The 20,062-nt window shown below is 42.7% G+C and overlaps 1 protein-coding gene across 8 annotated transcripts in view; it reads right to left on the bottom strand.

Moving 5' to 3' along the window:
• The window catches only part of WDR11 (WD repeat domain 11), a 134,288-nt gene that overhangs the window by 78,112 nt on the left and 36,114 nt on the right, over positions 1-20,062 (bottom strand). For 6 of the 8 annotated variants that reach the window (XM_077258730.1, XM_077258727.1, XM_077258729.1 and 3 more), the window contains exons 9-11: positions 14,912-15,015; positions 6,283-6,453; positions 1,456-1,540 (exon numbers count right to left, since the gene is read on the bottom strand). In XM_077258730.1, coding sequence (XP_077114845.1) covers positions 1,456-1,540; positions 6,283-6,453; positions 14,912-15,015 — 360 coding nt within the window. The remainder of the gene's footprint in view (positions 1-1,455; positions 1,541-6,282; positions 6,454-14,911; positions 15,016-20,062) is intronic. The other 2 variants (XM_077258731.1, XM_077258728.1) reach the window with 1 other exon arrangement.

Consider the following 20,062-nt stretch of genomic DNA (forward strand, 5'->3'; position numbering starts at 1 on the left):
TCCTGGTCCCTTTGCAGAGAAACAGCCCCAAAGCATGATGTTTCCACCACCATGCTTTACAGTAGGTATGGTGTTTGATGGATGCAACTCAGTATTCTTTTTCCTCCAAACATGACAAGTTGTGTTTCTACCAAACAGTTCCAGTTTGGTTTCATCAGACCATAGGATATTCTCCCAAAACTCCTCTGGATCATCCAAATGCTCTCTAGCAAACTTCAGACGAGCCCGGACATGTACTGGCTTAAGCAGTGGGACACGTCTGGCACTGCAGGATCTGAGTCCATGGTGGCGTAGTGTGTTACTTATGGTAGGCCTTGTTACATTGGTCCCAGCTCTCTGCAGTTCATTCACTAGGTCCCCCCGCGTGGTTCTGGGATTTTTGCTCACCGTTCTTGTGATCATTCTGACCCCACGGGGTGGGATTTTGCGTGGAGCCCCAGATCGAGGGAGATTACCAGTGGTCTTGAATGTCTTCCATTTTCTAATTATTGCTCCCACTGTTGATTTCTTCACTCCAAGCTGGTTGGCTATTGCAGATTCAGTCTTCCCAGCCTGGTGCAGGGCTACAATTTTGTTTCTGGTGTCCTTTGACAGCTCTTTGGTCTTCACCATAGTGGAGTTTGGAGTCAGACTGTTTGAGGGTGTGCACAGGTGTCTTTTTATACTGATAACAAGTTTAAACAGGTGCCATTACTACAGGTAATGAGTGGAGGAAAGAGGAGACTCTTAAAGAAGAAGTTACAGGTCTGTGAGAGCCAGAAATCTTGATTGTTTGTTTCTGACCAAATACTTATTTTCCACCATAATATGCAAATAAAATGATAAAAAAACAGACAATGTGATTTTCTGGATTTTTTTTTTCTCAGTTTGTCTCCCATAGTTGAGGTCTACCTATGATGTAAATTACAGACGCCTCTCATCTTTTTAAGTGGTGGAACTTGCACTATTGCTGACTGACTAAATACTTTTTTGCCCCACTGTATATTACTGGGATCAATGGCTGGTATTCCACTCCATGCAGATCCTACATACTACTGGGATCATTGGCTGGTATTCCGCTCCAGGCAGATCATACATACTACTGGGATCAATAGCTGGTATTCCGCACCAGGCAGACCATACATACTACTGGGATCAATGGCTGGTATTCCGCTCCACGCAGATCCTACATACTACTGGGATCAATGGCTGGTATTCTGCTCCATGCAGACCATATATACTACTGGGATAAATAGCTGGTATTCCGATCCATGCAGATGTCACATATGAGATGTAATATTAAAGAATTTTCCAATCCACATGAAACACCCGGCAGTGTCACTATCAGTGAATGTTTACTTTGATCAGTCCATCTGTAAGATCTGTACAATCTGCTGCCCGTGATCCCCCAATCTGCGTTATAGGACCCTGTGATCTGCCTCACTCTCCATTAGGCAACATTACCATAAAACTCACCTGACCTCACACGAATGTATGTTTAACTCTTTGTGCAGCAGGCCGCTGGTCAGATTATACACGAAGACTGAACCATTGCTCGTACCTGTAAGTGAAGAAGACTCAGTCAAAATTCTCAAACCATGCGAAGAATATAAAAGGATTGTTGTACATCAGTAGTTCTTTGTCGTGTCCTTCTTTAATTAAGTTACAATCGCATTTTCCAAGAAAGACATCCATCATCCCCACCTGCAGCTAGCTGCTTTTATGCATTAGTTTTGTACTAACAGCTGATTGCACCGTCCTCCTCATTCGTCACCGCCCTGTCTACTGGCAAAACACCCGTCAGTACCCATAATATCGCCCTTTCTGAATACAGGCGCTCTTTATTAATTGGCTTCATCACCCGCACACTCTCCGCTTTACAATAATCCCTGGAAAAATAAAAGCAGTGAAGCCACTAAGACAGAAAGTAATGTTAAAGTGATATTCCGGGATCAAAACCAGCACTAATTACTAAGGGGTGACGGGGAGTTCCTCCAGTATCAGCGACCCGAGATCTTGGAAAGTCCAAATTTATTTATTATTTATTATGCTTTGCTTATATAGCGCCATCTTATTCCACAACGCTTTACATACATCTTCATTGCTGTCCCCAATGGGGCTCACAGTTTAAATTCCCTATCTGTATGCCACCTGTTGAGACCAATAGGACCAATGTCATTTAATCAAGCAGATGAGCGTGTGATAAATAAATATCCCACCACGGTCTCGCTTCTTCCGTATGTTGGATGAGACTCGCCTATTCAAGTCTAGGATTTGCTAAATGAAAAAAAAACAAACGGATTTCATACGGATTAACCGTATATTATCTCTTTTTATGGATACATTGCCACTGCCTAGGAAACTGTATTTGATCATGTATATTTTAAAATACTGATGTATAAAAACAGAAGGCACAACAGATGTAAAAAAAATAAATAAAAATGGACACATGGATTTCACACAACATCACATACAAATACATAAATTGCTTATGTGTGATAATATGGATGAAACTCGTATTTCTTTTATCTGCTCGTACTATGTCAGTATGCCCTGTCTGGTTATGGTGAGACGTGCAGATAAAAAGCGAATTTAGAGTTTTCACCCAGCGCGACTCTTTCAATGTCGTACATGCCGTTTCTTTCTACTTTAATAAAGGACAATGATCAAACACAGTGAGAAGTCAATGCAGGCCACAAACAAAGTGCTACCGTGCAAAGCATATACATGCAGACCAGGAAGGTAATCCCATATATCTCTGTTGTTAGTATGAGGGATCAATACAAAAGAGCAAAGTGAACAACTATATATGTGGCCATAGCCTATATAACAGGGTGCTGCACCATGGGTTTGTTATACGCCTCTATACAATAGACCAGTTAGCCATATTGTTGCCACACTGAGCTGAATCTATACTGGTGCTATCAATTAGGCTGTAAATAATCTATGCGGAAAGTAGCACCCGATCCACGGGCTTACCACAAAGCAGCCAGCCTATAATGTGCCCATGTAATAAATATACAGCCCTGAGACCACTCCGTCAAGGGGAGTTTTACCTCCGAAACGCGCATCGGGTAGACGTGCAGACCGTGGATCGTTATACACCTGAGCGCCACCTAAAAAGGTAATATGCAGAGTGGCGGTTACCACGCCCGAATTGACACTAGTGATGGATAACTGTAACTCCTCTTGGACACAGAGTGAGCCCGGAAGAAGCTTAGGGCGAAACGTGCGTCGGGGCGCACGATATTACCCTATATCGTCTAATCTACCAGCCTATATAACGGCGATCCATTGCTGTCAGGTAATACCTTTGATGTTTGTTCTGTGTATGATGATTGCCCATGATGTATGCCCCGTTTGGGCACTATTAAATGGTTAAACTTTACTTCATATATTGGGCATACACAGCAAGACTTTTTTGATAGCACTTATTGAGTATTATGCTCTTGGTATAGCTACGTTCTTTGACATAAAATTAAGCGGCTAGGTAATACCTTTTGTGCCTGGTGTTATATATGAGAATAGTCCAAAAAAGTATGCCCGATGCAGGGCACCAAATAAATATTGCTATATCTAATCTCAGTATACACTCTGCATATATGGCAATGCTATGATGGCACAAGCTAAATGGACATTATGTTCTTTTTTATATCGTGTTTCTTGGCATATACTTGAGCAATACCAATTAGGGTATTAATTTCGTATCTCCCCTGGGTATTTTTTGTATTTTTTGCACCGTACCTTTTGTCTTTTATGCTTTCAATAAAATAAGTTACATTTCTTGATAATTCTTGGTCCTCTTCCTTGGGCTCGGAGGTGAATTCCTGCTGAGTTCCCTGTTTGTTATAAATATAGCTAATTGGTCTATTGTATAGAGGCATATAACAAACCCATGGTGCAGCACCCTGTTATATAGGCTATGCCCACATATATAGTTGTTCACTTTGCTCTTTTGTATAGATCCCTCATACTAACAGAGATATATGGGATTACCTTCCTGGTCTGCATGTATATGCTTTGCACGGTAGCACTTTGTTTGTGGCCTGCATTGACTTCTCACTGTGTTTGATCATTGTCCTTTATTGATATTTTTAGACTGTGTCTTTTGTACTAAATAAAGATTTTTTTGTTTGTATAACATATGTTTCTGTTTGGTCGTATTGTGGTTTCCACACCCCCGTTGTATGATGTAGTAACGACTGGGTTACAATAAGTCCGTAATTTGAACAACATTTGAGTGTGACATCTGACTTATGTTAGCTATGTTGTTGAGAAATACCATTATTTTTCTTTTCTTTCTACTTTATAGAATGGTACGACAAAGCAAATATTTTACTCTTTTTTTTACTATTCACATAATCTTATACTATACCACCCCCAGGTTAACACAATTTTAAGCCAAATCTCTTCTTTACATTTACAGGCTACGGATACATTTAAAATGGAAAATATTTAACAGGCAGTATGTTAGCTGCACTAAATTACAGGCTGCAATCTTATATTTTTATTATTCATTGTCAGACCTCTTGATGTGCAGTTTAAAGTTTTCTCCTGGTTTCTGAACTTTCCATTGCGAGTGTCCCTTCCAGTAATACATGCTGGATATGAGGTCTGTGCATCCAGGATGCTTCCAGCTCGCATGACCTGGTATGGATTTCTTCCGTTACCACTCCTTTTAAAGACCAAAGATGGACCTTGTGCTAACACGGTCGCACACAGATGCAGAAGGGTGTCTAATTTACCTTTACTCTGTAGAGCGGTGTTTCCCAACTCCAATCCTCAAGAGCCACCAACAGTGCAAGTGCATGTTTTTAGAATTTCCTTAGTATTGTGCAAGTGATGGAATTATCACCTGGGAAATACTAAGGAAATCCTGAAACCATGATTTGTTGGTTGCTCTTGAGGACTGGAGTTGAGGAACACAGCTGTAGAGGGTGCTGCGGCACTTTCCGCTGTATACGCTCACAGACATACGCTCTTCTCTCGCCACTGCACGCAGCTGTGTGCGCTTATCTCCCTGCAGACTTGGACACTTTCCTTTCTACTTGCACTCATCTTAACCTCATTTGTCTCCTTACTAATACCTCCAGGATCACATGACTGTTGTAGAAATTGAGAAAGTCACTTTGTACACTGGCGATGTCAGGGGTCCATGTGCAGCTCCATGTTTAACGCAGACTGAATAGGAGAGGACTGCCATTTAATAAAGCATATGTGTATACGGACAGAACACCGGTCAAACGTATAGGATTGTCTGAACGAGACGCTGAGATAATGGAAGGGAGAGCAGTGTGCTCTTGACTTATGTCATAAATGGTAGGAAAGTTATAATGAAGACTTTAGACCAGTGGAGTCGAACCTATGGCATGCGTACGAGAGGTGGTACGGTGAGCCCTCCTGGTGGGTACACGCACCATCTCTGCACTACTACCGCTGCGATCCTCAGTCTGCACGCCTTCCCTCTCATCACTAGTGCCATCCCTCTCTCCTCTGCAGGCCCCGAGCGAGCGTGCTCAGGGTGGTGACGGTGCTGTCGCTAGTGCTCAGGGGATGGCATGCGTGCAGAGGAGAGTGGCTGCAGTGGTAGTTCTGAGGAGATGGCGAGTATGCCCACAGGTAGGACAGTGATATATGAAGAATCCGGAGGAGCAGGGGAACGGGCACAGTTGAGTAGTTATTTCTTTTTTTTTTTTTTAATGTGGGGCCATTACGCGGTATGGAGGACTGTGTGGGGCTCATTACGCTGTATGGAAGACTATATGGGGCCCATTACACTGTATGGAGGACTCTGAGGAGCACATTATGCTGTATGGAGGACTATGAAGGACCCATTACACACAGTATGGAGGACTGTGTGGGGCTCATTACGCTGTATGGAGGACTATATGGGGCCCATTACACTGTATGGAGGACTATGAAGGACCCATTACACCGTATGGAGGACTGTGTGGGGCCCATTACACTGTATGGAGGTGTGTGTGGGGCCTATTACACTGTGTGGAAGACTTTGTGGGGCCCATTACACTGTACGAATGACTGAGGATTACAGTTGGAGAATCATACTGTGATGGGGTCACCATTCATTGTTGGTGGCATTGAGGGAGGACAATAGAAAGCACAACCTAACTGAAATGTGCTTTCCATGGGATGTGAAAGATATACATTTCAACCTTCCCCTCACAACAGAAATATAAGAGGATTTCATGGACAACAAAGAGAAAATAACATCCTGCACTAGGGATTATGCTAGAAAGGATATGGACATGGCTTCCATGTGTGTGTTTGATATACAAGACTTACCCACAGCAAGGAGGGGTTTGTACTGTGTGATATTCTTGGTGGTGAGCGGTGGGCACATTCTCACCACAAATGGAGGCTGCGGCAGCCCTGAGAGGAGGCCGGTGAGCAGGAATTTGAGGGACACTTCTTGCGAACTTGCAGATTGAAGAGATTCAGAAAGACTCTGTCCTGCTGCAAAGAAGCACAGGTTAATGAGCCAGGGCACACAGAAATCAGCAGTCCGGGTTTGGGGGCATCAGTGCATTAAGCAAATATACTCAATTACTTTATAAAATGCTATAAGCAAGAAGAAGACAAGTTACAGGTAATATATAGATAATTACATACATGAAGTATACAGAAGCAAAGGCTTGTTATTGGATTCGTGAAACCTCAACTATGGGGTTACAGAGAAAACATAGTATAAGACGCCGGCGGGATAGATGTAGTCCTTGATCAGCTTCTCCCAGCTTCAGATAATTGCTAGATCTCTCCCTATGTACACAAATGGGGGGAGACCTGTCAATCAACTAGAGAGGGACATCATTGGACTAGTCAGGTCTCTTCCTATAGTTCCTACCTGTTTTTCAAATTATGTTTTCACTGAAACGCTGCAGTGTTTCAGTGTAAAATTTACCTGGCTACAATCACAGAGGCAGGCCCGGATTCATGCTGCCCATAGTCCAGACACCATGAATCTAATGACAGGTTCCCTTTAAGAGGCCCATTCACAAGTGTAGTTTTAGCATGTAAAATTGGCCACAACATGGAATAATGGCTGCAAAGCTTAGGAAAATGTAGTTTTTATTTTTTAATTTCTCCTGTCTATTGCAGAGAAATTAGCTTCTTATAATTGAAGTTATAATTTATGATAAAACCCAACAAGGTGTTACCAGAAATTTCTCTCTGGGGGTGTGTACTTCTTCCCCTACATGAGGATGACTAACAATAAGCAGGCATCGTCATACAGGTGAGAAAAAAAAACACACACCCTCCTCTCCTCACTGATCTCTGCAGCTACTATGTGGAGAGCTGAGTTATGCATCATTACAAACTCTTCCACTTCTCCTTTCATAGCGGTCAGTGTGGGATGAGGGCGACAGCTGACTGCACTGTGAGAGATTAGAAATGTCTGCAATGATACATAACGCCGCTCAGTTGTAGGTCTACATAGTATCTACAGACAGCAGTGAGGAGGGCATGTTATTTTCTCCACTGTATTATTTTACCTGCTTATAATTGGTCAACCTCATGTTGGAGAAGAAGTGCACGCCCTCAGAGACCAGTCTCTAGTAACACCCAGTCGGGCTTATCATAAATTGTAACCCAAACTTCACAAGCTAATATCTCAGCAACACAGAGGAGAAATACAAAAATAAAAACTATGTTTTACTTAGCTCTGCCGTCTTTAATCCATGGTGTGTCCAGTGTAACATGCTCAAACTGGTGAAAGTTTCTCTTTAACCCCTTCATGACCCAGCCTATTTTGGCCTTAATGACCTTGCCGTTTTTTGCAATTCTGACCAGTGTCCCTTTATGAGGTAATAACTCAGGAACGCTTCAACGGATCCTAGCGATTCTGAGATTGTTTTTTCGTGACATATTGGGCTTCATGTTAGTGGTAAATTTAGGTCGATAATTTCTGAGTTTATTTGTGAAAAAAACGGAAATTTGGCAAAAATTTTGAAAATTTCGCAATTTTGAATTTTTATTCTGTTAAACCAGAGAGTTATGTGACACAAAATAGTTAATAAATAACATTTCCCACATGTCTACTTTACATCAGCACAATTTTGGAAACACATTTTTTTTTTGCTAGGAAGTTATAAGGGTTAAAATTTGACCAGTGATTTCTCATTTTTACAACAAAATTTACAAAACCATTTTTTTTTAGGGACCACCTCACATTTGAAGTCAGTTTGAGGGTTCTATATGGCTGAAAATACCCAAAAGTGACACCATTCTAAAAACTGCACCCCGCAAGGTGCTCAAAACCACATTCAAGAAGTTTATTAACCCTTCAGGTGTTTCACAGCAGCAGAAGCAACATGGAAGTAAAAAATGAACATTTAACTTTTTAGTCACAAAATGACCTTTTAGCGAAATTTTTTTTATTTTCCCAAGGGTAAAAGGAGAAAGTGGACCACGAACGTTGTTGTCCAATTTGTCCTGAGTACGCTGATACCTCACATGTGGGGGTAAACCACTGTTTGGGCACATGGTAAGGCTCGGAAGGGAAGGAGCGCCATTTGACTTTTTGAATGAAAAATTATCTCCATCGCTAGCAGACACCATGTCACGTTTGAAGAGCCCCTGTGTGCCTAAACATTGGAGCTCCCCCACAAGTGACCCCATTTTGGAAACTAGACCCCACAAGGAACTTATCTAGCACTTTAAACGCTCAGGTGCTTCACAAATTGATCCGTAAAAATGAAAAAGTACTTTTTTTTCACACAAAATTTCTTTTAGCCTCAATTTTTTCATTTTCACATGGGCAACAGGATAAAATGGATCCTAAAATTTGTTGGGCAATTTCTCCTGAGTACGCCGATACCTTATATGTGGGGGTAAACCACTGTTTGAGTGCACGGCAAGGCTCGGAAGGGGAGGCGTGCCATTTGACTTTTTGAATGGAAAATTAGCTCCAATCGTTAGCGGACACCATGTCGCGTTTGGAGAGCCCCTGTGTGCCTAAACATTGGAGCTCCCCTACAAGTGACCCCATTTTGGAAACTAGACCCCCCAAGGAACTTATCTAGATGCATAGTGAGCACTTATAACCCCCAGGTGCTTCACAGAAGTTTATAGCGCAGAGCCGTCAAAATAAAAAATAATTTTTCTTTCCTTAAAAATGATTTTTAGCCCAGAATTTTTTATTTTCCCAAGGGTAATAGGAGAAATTGGACACCAAATGTTGTTGTCCAGTTTGTCCTGAGTACGATGATACCCCATATGTGGGGGTAAACCACTGTTTGGGCGCACCGCAGGGCTCGGAAGAGAAGGCACGCCATTTGACTTTTTGAATGGAAAATTAGCTCCAATCATTAGCGGACACCATGTCGCGTTTGGAGAGCCCCTGTGTGCCTAAGCATTGGAGCTCCCGCACAAGTGACCCCATTTTGGAAACTAGACCTCCCAAGGAACTAATCTAGATGTGTGGTGAGCACTTTGAACCCCCAAGTGCTTCACAGAAGTTTATAACGCAGAGCCGTGAAAATAATAAATGTGTTTCCTTTCCTCAAAAATATTTTTTTAGCCCAGAAAATTTTATTTTTGCAAGGGTAACAGGAGAAATTTGACCCCAAAAGTTGTTGTCCAGTTTCTCCTGAGTACGCCGATACCCCATATGTGCGGGTAAACCACTGTTTGGGCACATGCCGGGGCTCGGAAGGGAAGTAGTGACGTTTTGGAATGCAGACTTTGATGGAATGGTCTGCGGGCATCATGTTACGTTTGCAGAGCCCCTTATATGCCTAAACAGTAGAAACCCCCCAAAAGTGACCCCATTTTGGAAACTAGACCCCCCAAGGAACTTATCTAGATGTGTGGTGAGAACGTTCAACCCCTAAGAGCTTCAAAGAAGTTTACAACGCAGAGCCGTGAAAATAAAAAATCATTTTTCTTTCCTCAAAAAAGATGTTTTAGCAAACAATTTTTTGTTTTCACAAGGGTAACAGGAGAAATTGGGCCCCAATATTTGTTGCCCAGTTTGTTGTGAGTGTGCTGGTACCCCATATGTGGGGGTAAACCACTGTTTGGGCGCACGTCAGAGCTCGGAAGGGAAGTAGTGACATTTGAAATGCAGACTTTGATGGAATGGTCTGCGGGCATCACGTTGCATTTGCAGAGCCCCTGATGTGCCTAAACAGTAGAAACACCCCACAAGTGACCCCATTTTGGAAACTAGACCCCCCAAGGAACTTATCTAGATGTGTGATGAGCACGTTCAACCCCCAAGTGCTTCACAGAAGTTAATAACGCAGAGCCGTGAAAATAAAAAATAATTGTTCTTTCCTCAAAAATTATGTTTTAGCAAGTAATTTTTTATTTTTACAAGGGTAACAGGAGAAATTGGACCCCAACAGTTGTTGCCCAGTTTGTCCTGAGTACGCTGGTACCCCAAATGTGGGGGTACACCACTGTTTGGGCGCACGTCAGTGCTTGGAAGGGAGGGAGCACCATTTGACTTTTTGAACGCAAGATTGGCTGGAATCAATGGTGGCGCCATGTTGCGTTTGGAGACCCCTGATGTGCCTAAACAGTGGAAACCCCTCAATTCGAACTTCAACACTAACCCCAACACACCCCTAATCCTAATCCCAACTGTAGCCATAACCCTAATCACAACCCTAACCCCAACACACCCGTAACCCTAATTCCAACCCTAACCCTAATCCTAACCCTAATCCCAACCCTAACCCTAATCCCAACCCTAACCACAACTGTAACCCCAACACACCCCTAACCCTATCCGTAACCCTAACCACAAGCCTAATCTTAACCCTATTTCCAACCCTAGCCCTAATTCCAACCCTAACCCTAAGGCTATGTGCCCACGTTGCGGATTCGTGTGAGATTTTTCCGCACGATTTTTGAAAAATCTGCAGGTAAAAGGCACTGCGTTTTACCTGCGGATTTACAGCAGATTTCCAGTGGTTTTTTTTGTGCGGATTTCACCTGCGGATTCCTATTGAGGAACAGGTGTAAAACGCTGCGGAATCCTCACAAAGAACTGACATGCTGCGGAAAATACAACGCAGCGTTTCTGCACGGAATTTTCCGCACCATGGGCACAGCGGATTTGGTTTTCCATAGGTGTACATGGTACTGTAAACCTGATGGAAAACTGCTACGAATTCGCAGCGGCCAATCCGCTGCGGATCCGCGGCCAATCCGCTGCGGATCCGCGGCCAAATCCGCACTGTGTGCACATGCCATAACCCTAACCCTACCCGTAACCCTAACCCTGCCCCTAACCCTAACCCTACCCCTAGTTCTAACCCTAGTTCTAACCCTAACCTGTTGTGAATTTGGATTCTGGGCTCCCCCGGTGGCCGCTTGTGGAATTGGACTTGTCATCCTCTTTCCTGTTTCACCTGGTTCCATCAGTAGTGGGTGTCGCTATTTAAGCTCATTTCTCTGGTGGTTTCTTGCCGGTCAACAATGTTATCTGATGCCTCTCAGTGCTTGTTCCTGCTTCTAGACTACTACTAGATAAGTTGGACTTTTGTCCATGTTTTGTTTTGCCTATTTGTTCCAGTTCACAGCTGAAGTTTTGTTACTGTGTCTGGAAAGCTCTCGTTGATCAGGGATTGCTACTCTGGCGTTATGAGTTAATGCCAGAGTTTAAGGTAATCTCTGGATGGTGTTTTGTTAGTGTTTTTCTGCTGACCATGAAAGTATACTATCTGTCTTCTGCTATCTAGTAAGCGGACCTCAAATTTGCTAAGACTATTTTCCTGCTGCGTTTGTTGTTTCATCTGAACTCACCGTCATTATATGTGGGGGGCTACTGTCTTCTTTGGAATATTTCTCTAGAGGTGAGCCAGGTCTTATATTTCCCTCTGCTAGCTATTTAGGTCTTAGGCCAGAGCTGGGCATCTAGCGATAAATAGGAAATGCTACCTGGCTATTTCTAGTTGCGCGGCAGGCTTAGTTCATGGTCAGTATAGTTCCATCTTCCGAGAGCTTGTCCCTCTATAGGCTTGCTATGATCTCTGCCTGCAGAGATCATGACAGCCTATAGAGGGACAAGCTCTCGGAAGATGGAACTATACTGACCATGAACTAAGCCTGCCGCGCAACTAGAAATAGCCAGGTAGCATTTCCTATTTATCGCTAGATGCCCAGCTCTGGCCTAAGACCTAAATAGCTAGCAGAGGGAAATATAAGACCTGGCTCACCTCTAGAGAAATATTCCAAAGAAGACAGTAGCCCCCCACATATAATGACGGTGAGTTCAGATGAAACAACAAACGCAGCAGGAAAATAGTCTTAGCAAATTTGAGGTCCGCTTACTAGATAGCAGAAGACAGATAGTATACTTTCATGGTCAGCAGAAAAACACTAACAAAACACCATCCAGAGATTACCTTAAACTCTGGCATTAACTCATAACGCCAGAGTAGCAATCCCTGATCAACGAGAGCTTTCCAGACACAGTAACAAAACTTCAGCTGTGAACTGGAACAAATAGGCAAAACAAAACATGGACAAAAGTCCAACTTATCTAGTAGTAGTCTAGAAGCAGGAACAAGCACTGAGAGGCATCAGATAACATTGTTGACCGGCAAGAAACCACCAGAGAAATGAGCTTAAATAGCGACACCCACTACTGATGGAACCAGGTGAAACAGGAAAGAGGATGACAAGTCCAATTCCACAAGCGGCCACCGGGGGAGCCCAGAATCCAAATTCACAACAGTAAAAAAAAACCCATGTGGTTACTGTTGTGAATTTGGATTCTGGGCTCCCCCGGTGGCCGCTTGTGGAATTGGACTTGTCATCCTCTTTCCTGTTTCACCTGGTTCCATCAGTAGTGGGTGTCGCTATTTAAGCTCATTTCTCTGGTGGTTTCTGGCCGGTCAAACTGTCATGATCTCTGCAGGCAGAGATCATAGCAAGCCTATAGAGGGACAAGCTCTCGGAAGATGGAACTATACTGACCATGAACTAAGCCTGCCGCGCAACTAGAAATAGCCAGGTAGCATTTCCTATTTATCGCTAGATGCCCAGCTCTGGCCTAAGACCTAAATAGCTAGCAGAGGGAAATATAAGACCTGGCTCACCTCTAGAGAAATATTCCAAAGAAGACAGTAGCCCCCCACATATAATGACGGTGAGTTCAGATGAAACAACAAACGCAGCAGGAAAATAGTCTTAGCAAATTTGAGGTCCGCTTACTAGATAGCAGAAGACAGATAGTATACTTTCATGGTCAGCAGAAAAACACTAACAAAACACCATCCAGAGATTACCTTAAACTCTGGCATTAACTCATAACGCCAGAGTAGCAATCCCTGATCAACGAGAGCTTTCCAGACACAGTAACAAAACTTCAGCTGTGAACTGGAACAAATAGGCAAAACAAAACATGGACAAAAGTCCAACTTATCTAGTAGTAGTCTAGAAGCAGGAACAAGCACTGAGAGGCATCAGATAACATTGTTGACCGGCAAGAAACCACCAGAGAAATGAGCTTAAATAGCGACACCCACTACTGATGGAACCAGGTGAAACAGGAAAGAGGATGACAAGTCCAATTCCACAAGCGGCCACCGGGGGAGCCCAGAATCCAAATTCACAACACTAACCCTAGTGGAAAAAGAAAAAATATATATTTTCTTTATTTTATTATTGTCCCTACCTATGGGGGTGATAAAGGGGGGGGTTTATTTATTATTTTTTTATTTTGATCGCTGTGATAGAACCTACCACAGCGATCAAAATGTACTTGTAACTCATCTGCCGGCCGGCAGATTCAGCGGGCGCACTGCGCATGCGCCCGTCATTTTGGAAGATGGCGGCGCCCAGGGAGAAGACGGACCGACTTCGGGAGGCTCGGTAAGTATGAGGGGGTGGTGGGGGGGTGGATCGGAGCACAGGGGGCGGGATCGGAGGACGGGGGAGCGGACAGGAGCACGGGGGAGCGGACAGGGGGACGGAGGGGGGTACCGGACAGAACGGAGGACTGGGGAGGAGATCGGGGGCGGTGGGGGGGGGGCAGAACATGATTTCCAGCCATGGCAGATGCTATTGCAGCATCGGCCATGGCTGGATTGCAATATTTCACCATTTTCATAGGTGACATATTGCAAATTGCTCTGATTGGCTGTTGCAGTTTCAACAGCCAATTAGAGCGATCGTAGCCACGTGGGGGCAAAGCCACCCCCCCTGGGCTGAAGTACAACCCCCCCTCCCTGCAGATCGGGTGAAATAGGAGTTAACCCTTTCACCCGATCTGCAGGGACGCGATCATTCCATGACGCCACATAGGCGTCATGGGTCGGATTGGCACCGACTTTCATGACGCCTACGTGGCGTCAAAGGTCAGGAAGGGGTTAAATGGATTTTTTTGGTTTAGAAAACCCACATCCCAATATTTTTTATGGAATGCAACACAGTTAATTTAGAAGACCCCTGTTAAGTACTCTCATCTTTTAGGAAGTGTGAAGAATCACTACAACAACCAACTCAACAATAGTTTTTTCTGCAGTGGTGCAGGAGAAGTCTCTTAAAAGTTAATAGAAAATGACTGGGGGTCTCACGAGTAGGAAATGCCATGAAGGGGGGGGGGGATTTCTTTTAACAACAATTATAAAGCAATTTACCGCTTATCTACTAAATTTCACAGATTCATATGCATGAAGAACTAGATTCTGCCGCAATTCTTCAAGTTGACTATGCTTAATTCTGAATATGGCGTTTGGAGGGTCGATTTTGTCCATTGTGAAACAAAACTGCTGTTCAAATAACATGGCCCAACGTTAGATTAAGTAAGCATATTGTCTGTGCAGATATCCAGGTCTAGGAGGGATATAAAAGGATTTATTATTTCTCTCCGCTGTCCCCTCCAGGCTGCAGAAGCTAATAACACAAGCAGTAACAGATGACTTACAGAGGACATAGTAAGAAACTTACAATTTCTTACCTATCATGCTGTCAAGGGAGAGATCTGGACATTTCTTCTGCTGAAGCCCAACTGGTTTCCCACAGAACGACAGAGGGGCATATAAAGTGCATGCACTGGAGCCACTGAGGAGATAAGGCAAGCAATATAAAAGATTACTTTATATAGAATTATAATGGAACATGTTAATAACTAAACAACTGCAACAATTTTTCATTAAAAATATCCTACCGTTTTATGTCTGCAGCTCCTACACAGACCTATGTATCTCTACGGTAAGAAGCAACAAAATCCATGTATGATCTGATGCTAAAGTCAAACATGTGCCTTTGTCCCCCAGTTCTACCTACAAACATTTAAAGGGAATCTGTCAGCAGAATTTTGCTTTGCTATATCATCTGAGAGCAGCATTATGTAGGCAAAAATTGTAAAAACAAAAAAGAATAAAAAATATTATACCAATACATATATTTATTTATGCATGAACAAAAGTAAACAAAAAAAGTGCACAATTCTATCGACCCAAACTATAAAATTATAACACTACTTAACACCTTCAGTGAACACCGTAAAAAAAAAAAAAAAAAAAAAAGTAAGAACCTATCCATTTTTCTTCATACCGCAGAACAAAAAGTGTAACAAAACAGGATCAAAAAGGCAAATGCAAATAAAAATTGTATCGCTGAAAAAGTCATCTCGTGCCGCAAAAAACCAAACCGCCATAAAGCTCCATTTGCATAGAAGTAAAAAAAAAAAAAAAAAAAAGCTATAGCTCTCAGAAGATAGCGATGCAAACCAATTGTTATTTTCAAAAAAATAGTTTTTATTGGGTAAAACATAAAAAAAAAATTATATGAATGTGGTATGGCTGTAATCGCATTGACCAGAAGAATAAAGCTGCCTTATCACTTTTACCACATGGAGAACGGTATAAAAACAAAATTTCAAATTCCCTTCAAATTTGACATGGTTCCAAAAATATTGGTTTTGGAAATGTAGTTAGAAAAACAAGAAATTGCTGATCAACGCTTAACTCTTGTTACTATCTAAATAAAAACATGGTTAAAACATGATGCTGATGTAAAGTAGACATGTGATAAAGGCTATTAACAATTATGGTTTAAGGGCATAAAAATTCACAGCTTGAAAACTTCAAAATTTTCTAAAAATTTTCACCATAAAATATTTTCGATATTTCCACAATAAAACACACAAAAAAACTGACCTAAATTTACCACTAACATATAGTACCGTAAATGTCCAGAAAAAGTAATTTCTTGAAAGCTTGTTTTTAGTGAACCGAACAATATAAAACAGAAAATGTCCAATTGTCAGCGTTTCGGCCTTTATCAACACTATCTGCAGCTGGAGGCTCCGTGTACACTGGGACTTAATGATGATCTGTTATCGGACACACAGATACCAGCAACAACAGATATCGTGATAAAGGCAATTGGAAATTTTCTGTTATACATTGATCGGTTCAATAAAAATATGCCTGCAAGAAAAATTTATTCTGTGCTGTAGGTTACTCTTTCTTGATTTTGGATTTTTTTTAACGTCACAGTGAAAAAAAAGTCTTCATTAAGACCCAGTGTACACGGAGCCTCCAGCTGCCGATCGCAGTGATAAGATGAAGCCTAGTTCCATGACAGCTCCTTTCTAGCAATTGTTAGCCAGCACAATTGCTGCCATACGCGGGCTCAGACACACCATCAACACAAACGCAGGGTTTTCTGACAACGTTCTTCTTTGTAGACACTACTGACAGAAATTTAACAATCATTAAGTGTTCTCCTGACAGCAGAAAAGAAGGGAAGAATTCCCTGGTAAAGGAATTATGAAATGCTGAGAAACATCACATCTAATGTGGGTAGAGAGCTCTTGTCATACCAGCCTTCCTTTTAGGCAGATTTACCCTAGTGAACTCATCCTTTGAGTGTGATGTCTCAGACTTATTCAGCATTCATATCCATGCCCACCTTAAAATTAGGCAGGCGGAGGAGATACAGGAACAGCCAGAAAGCTTCTACAAGAGGTTCCCGTTGACTGACTCTTGACGTCAGAGCAGGTAAAACTAGTCACCAGGGATTATAGTACGATTATTTTCTCACTGGCATCATGGTTTAGTTATGTCCGATTTCTGAAGTCCTTGATTGATTGACACTGTCTGTTGAACTATTGAACCCTTCTGAAAAGACTGAAATCTGACAGATCTATTATAGGCCAATGGGATCTGCGAAATCCCTGCTGAGCCAAGCACTAATTTCATATGGATACAGAGCATTTCCACAAGCCAGTCTATTAGTAGAGACAGCCTGTGTGCTAAGAAGGTAATCACACTACTATGGTTCCACCTGAAAAGGGAGAAGTCTGATCAATAACCAATTAATGAAGACGTGTAAAGGGATTGGGGCGAGAGTTCACTACGTTTGGGCATTCCTTTGATCGAAGTTGTGATAAGGCCATGTTCCTTCTATGTGTACACAACGTCTTTTTTCAGGGAAATCCTCATGGAATCTACCTTAACAGCAGCCATAAGAAATTAGCATAGTGTGGAGCAATGTAATATTGACACTGCTGCGCACATGTCATTTCTTGTATCCACTTCTGTGCTCTGAAACCATGACGCGGTTAAAAGAAGTAACTAGCTCATTCTTCAGGCAGCTTTGTTTGGAGGCCGTCCACTCTTTGTAGTTGAAGGTGCAGGGAAACGCTCTCAGTGGCGGACCAGATGCAAAAAGCGATGGCAAAACCACCATTGAAGCCACTTTAGGAAAAAGCCAGCTGTCTTTTTCCTGAAGTAGCTTCACCTTGAAAGTCCTTTAAGAGACTTTCTATTTGCTTTGATCATATGAAGATTAATAGACGTCCAGTTGGAAACCAGGAGGGAATGGACTCCTGCTGTCTCTGCCAGATTCTAGTAAAACGGTTTAACCTAGTAGCCTACAGGATGAGCAACAAAGTTGTTTTTTTCACATTTAATTCACCTTTTGATAGCATTGTCCAATTCCTAATCTAGGAATCTGACAACACAGGAGAAAGTCCGATGGGGCAAGTAAAGGATTATAGAGAGGAGGCTCAATGTTGTCATTGGTCTTGGATGTGGACGAGCATCTGATCCTTCATGACCGACACTTGTGCTTCTCACACCATGGTCACAAATGAATCGAAGCAAACCTGCACAGCAGTGACTGGAGAGACGGTGACCTCGTACACAAAGTGATAACTCACCCTCATATAAAAACTTAGACTTTTATTTTCCAATGTGATGATCTTCAGGTATCAGCCTCAATACTAGGTCCTGGCAGCTCTACTTATGGTTCATACTCAATAGAGCTTTTTCTATGTCAGCACAAAATCAGTTCTATGTATGAAGGTGGATAGCGGACTGCTCACCTCAGTAGCCAAGCCAGCCTCCTTCTCTGTCTTTGCAGTGGATGTGATAGAAGTCTGGCTTCGATATTGAGGCGTCCAGTCAGCCAGCTCTTCTAACACATCACTGATTAAGACTTGAGGGGGGGGTCAGAACCAGTTCTCCTCAAAGAGACCAGCTGAGAATAGGGTCTTACAGGCAATGCTCCAAGGGAGAAAAGTATGAGACTTACCTCCATTACAGAGCCAAGGAAATTCAACTCTAAGCCATCTGGGGGTCTATAGAGGAGTTTCTGACTTGGCATTTATCCTTGGTCATGTTGCACGGCTCATAAAAGGTTGGGCTGATTTACTGGGTAGCTACTTCTCCTAGGTGGTTCTTATTAGACAGCTCTCTTGCAGACCGAAAAAAAAATTGCATAATGAAGTATCAACACCGGAAACGTTCCTGTACCAAGCACAAACCAGAAGTGGAGCTGTGAGGGTCTGAAGATCAGGACACCATTGGAAGTAACAGTACAATAGTGAGTTTGCATGTTCTCCCCGTGTTGGTCTGGTTTTCCAACAGGTTTCCTCCCATGCTCCAATAAAACAGTTTAAACGGCTCCTGAAGAACTTGAACCAAGTTTCTATCGAAAATAAGGAAAGTAGAATGTAAGACCCAATGGGGTCTGAGACTGTTCTGTGATATTTGCTGGAGCTAGAACATCCAGAGTAAAAAACAGGAATACGAGTCTCCATAATTGGTTCTTTTCCCATTTCTAGCGCCAGACATTTAATTGCATGAAGCAGCCGGCATGGAAGGGAAAGGCTCCAATTACAAATTGCATCACATTTCTCCACAAAATGATTCTTTTTTAGTTGCACTATCACCAATGATAACATCAAACGCAGAACATATGGTAATTGTAAGGGAGATATAGGAGGCTAATAACATAGACCGCTGCAGGGAATCCTTCTGTGTCTTATCGAAATGGCAGCTTTCCGTGAAACGACAGATAATGACTTGATTACGCCTACAAGCTGAAGTTTAATAATCAAGAAAAAACACTGCACGGATGAACTCAATAAATGCAACAGCAGAGAATGTTAAATACTTTGAGAGCGAATTCAGGGTATAAGATACATATGCTTATTTAGCAGCTAAGGCAGTAATGGTGACATTTAGCTGGAGGAGTCTCCACGAAACTCTTCTGTAATGGCGGCTTTCTTCAGACTGTAACCTGCGGCACTTCTCTGGATGATGGAGATGAAAGGATGGCGTGCAGGTAGGTGTTTTATGCCTTGATGATCCCACACACATATCTTGGGTACCACATAAAACAAATGATGTGCTGATGAAACTCCACACAAGTTTAAGCCATAGGAATATGGATATCTTGGGATGTTATTTCACAAATGAAAAAAGCTCCTTTTAAAAGAGTCGCTAAAGTCCCTCATTAAAATGCCCACAAAGGAACCATTATACTGAAATGCATTATTTTTCGCAACCTGACACAGTTTTTTGCCATGCACCGACTGGTGAGGGACTGGCATCGCCATGTAGCTGGCTGGTGAGGTCCTGGCAGCGCCATGTGGCTGGCATGAGCTGGCTGGTGAAGCCCTAGTATCGCAAAGTGTAGGCTGGTGACGTCCTGGCATCGATATGTGGCTGGCATGAGCTGGCTGGTGAAGTCCTACTATCGCAAAGTGTTGGCTGGTGAGGTCCTGACATTGCCATGTGACTGGCATGTGCTGGCTTCGGAGATCTTGGCAATGCAACATGTCTGGCATGTGCTGGCTGCGGAGGTCCTAGTA

The sequence above is a fragment of the Ranitomeya variabilis genome, chromosome 4 (assembly GCF_051348905.1).
Source record: "Ranitomeya variabilis isolate aRanVar5 chromosome 4, aRanVar5.hap1, whole genome shotgun sequence".
In the NCBI taxonomy this organism is placed as follows: domain Eukaryota; kingdom Metazoa; phylum Chordata; class Amphibia; order Anura; family Dendrobatidae; genus Ranitomeya; species Ranitomeya variabilis.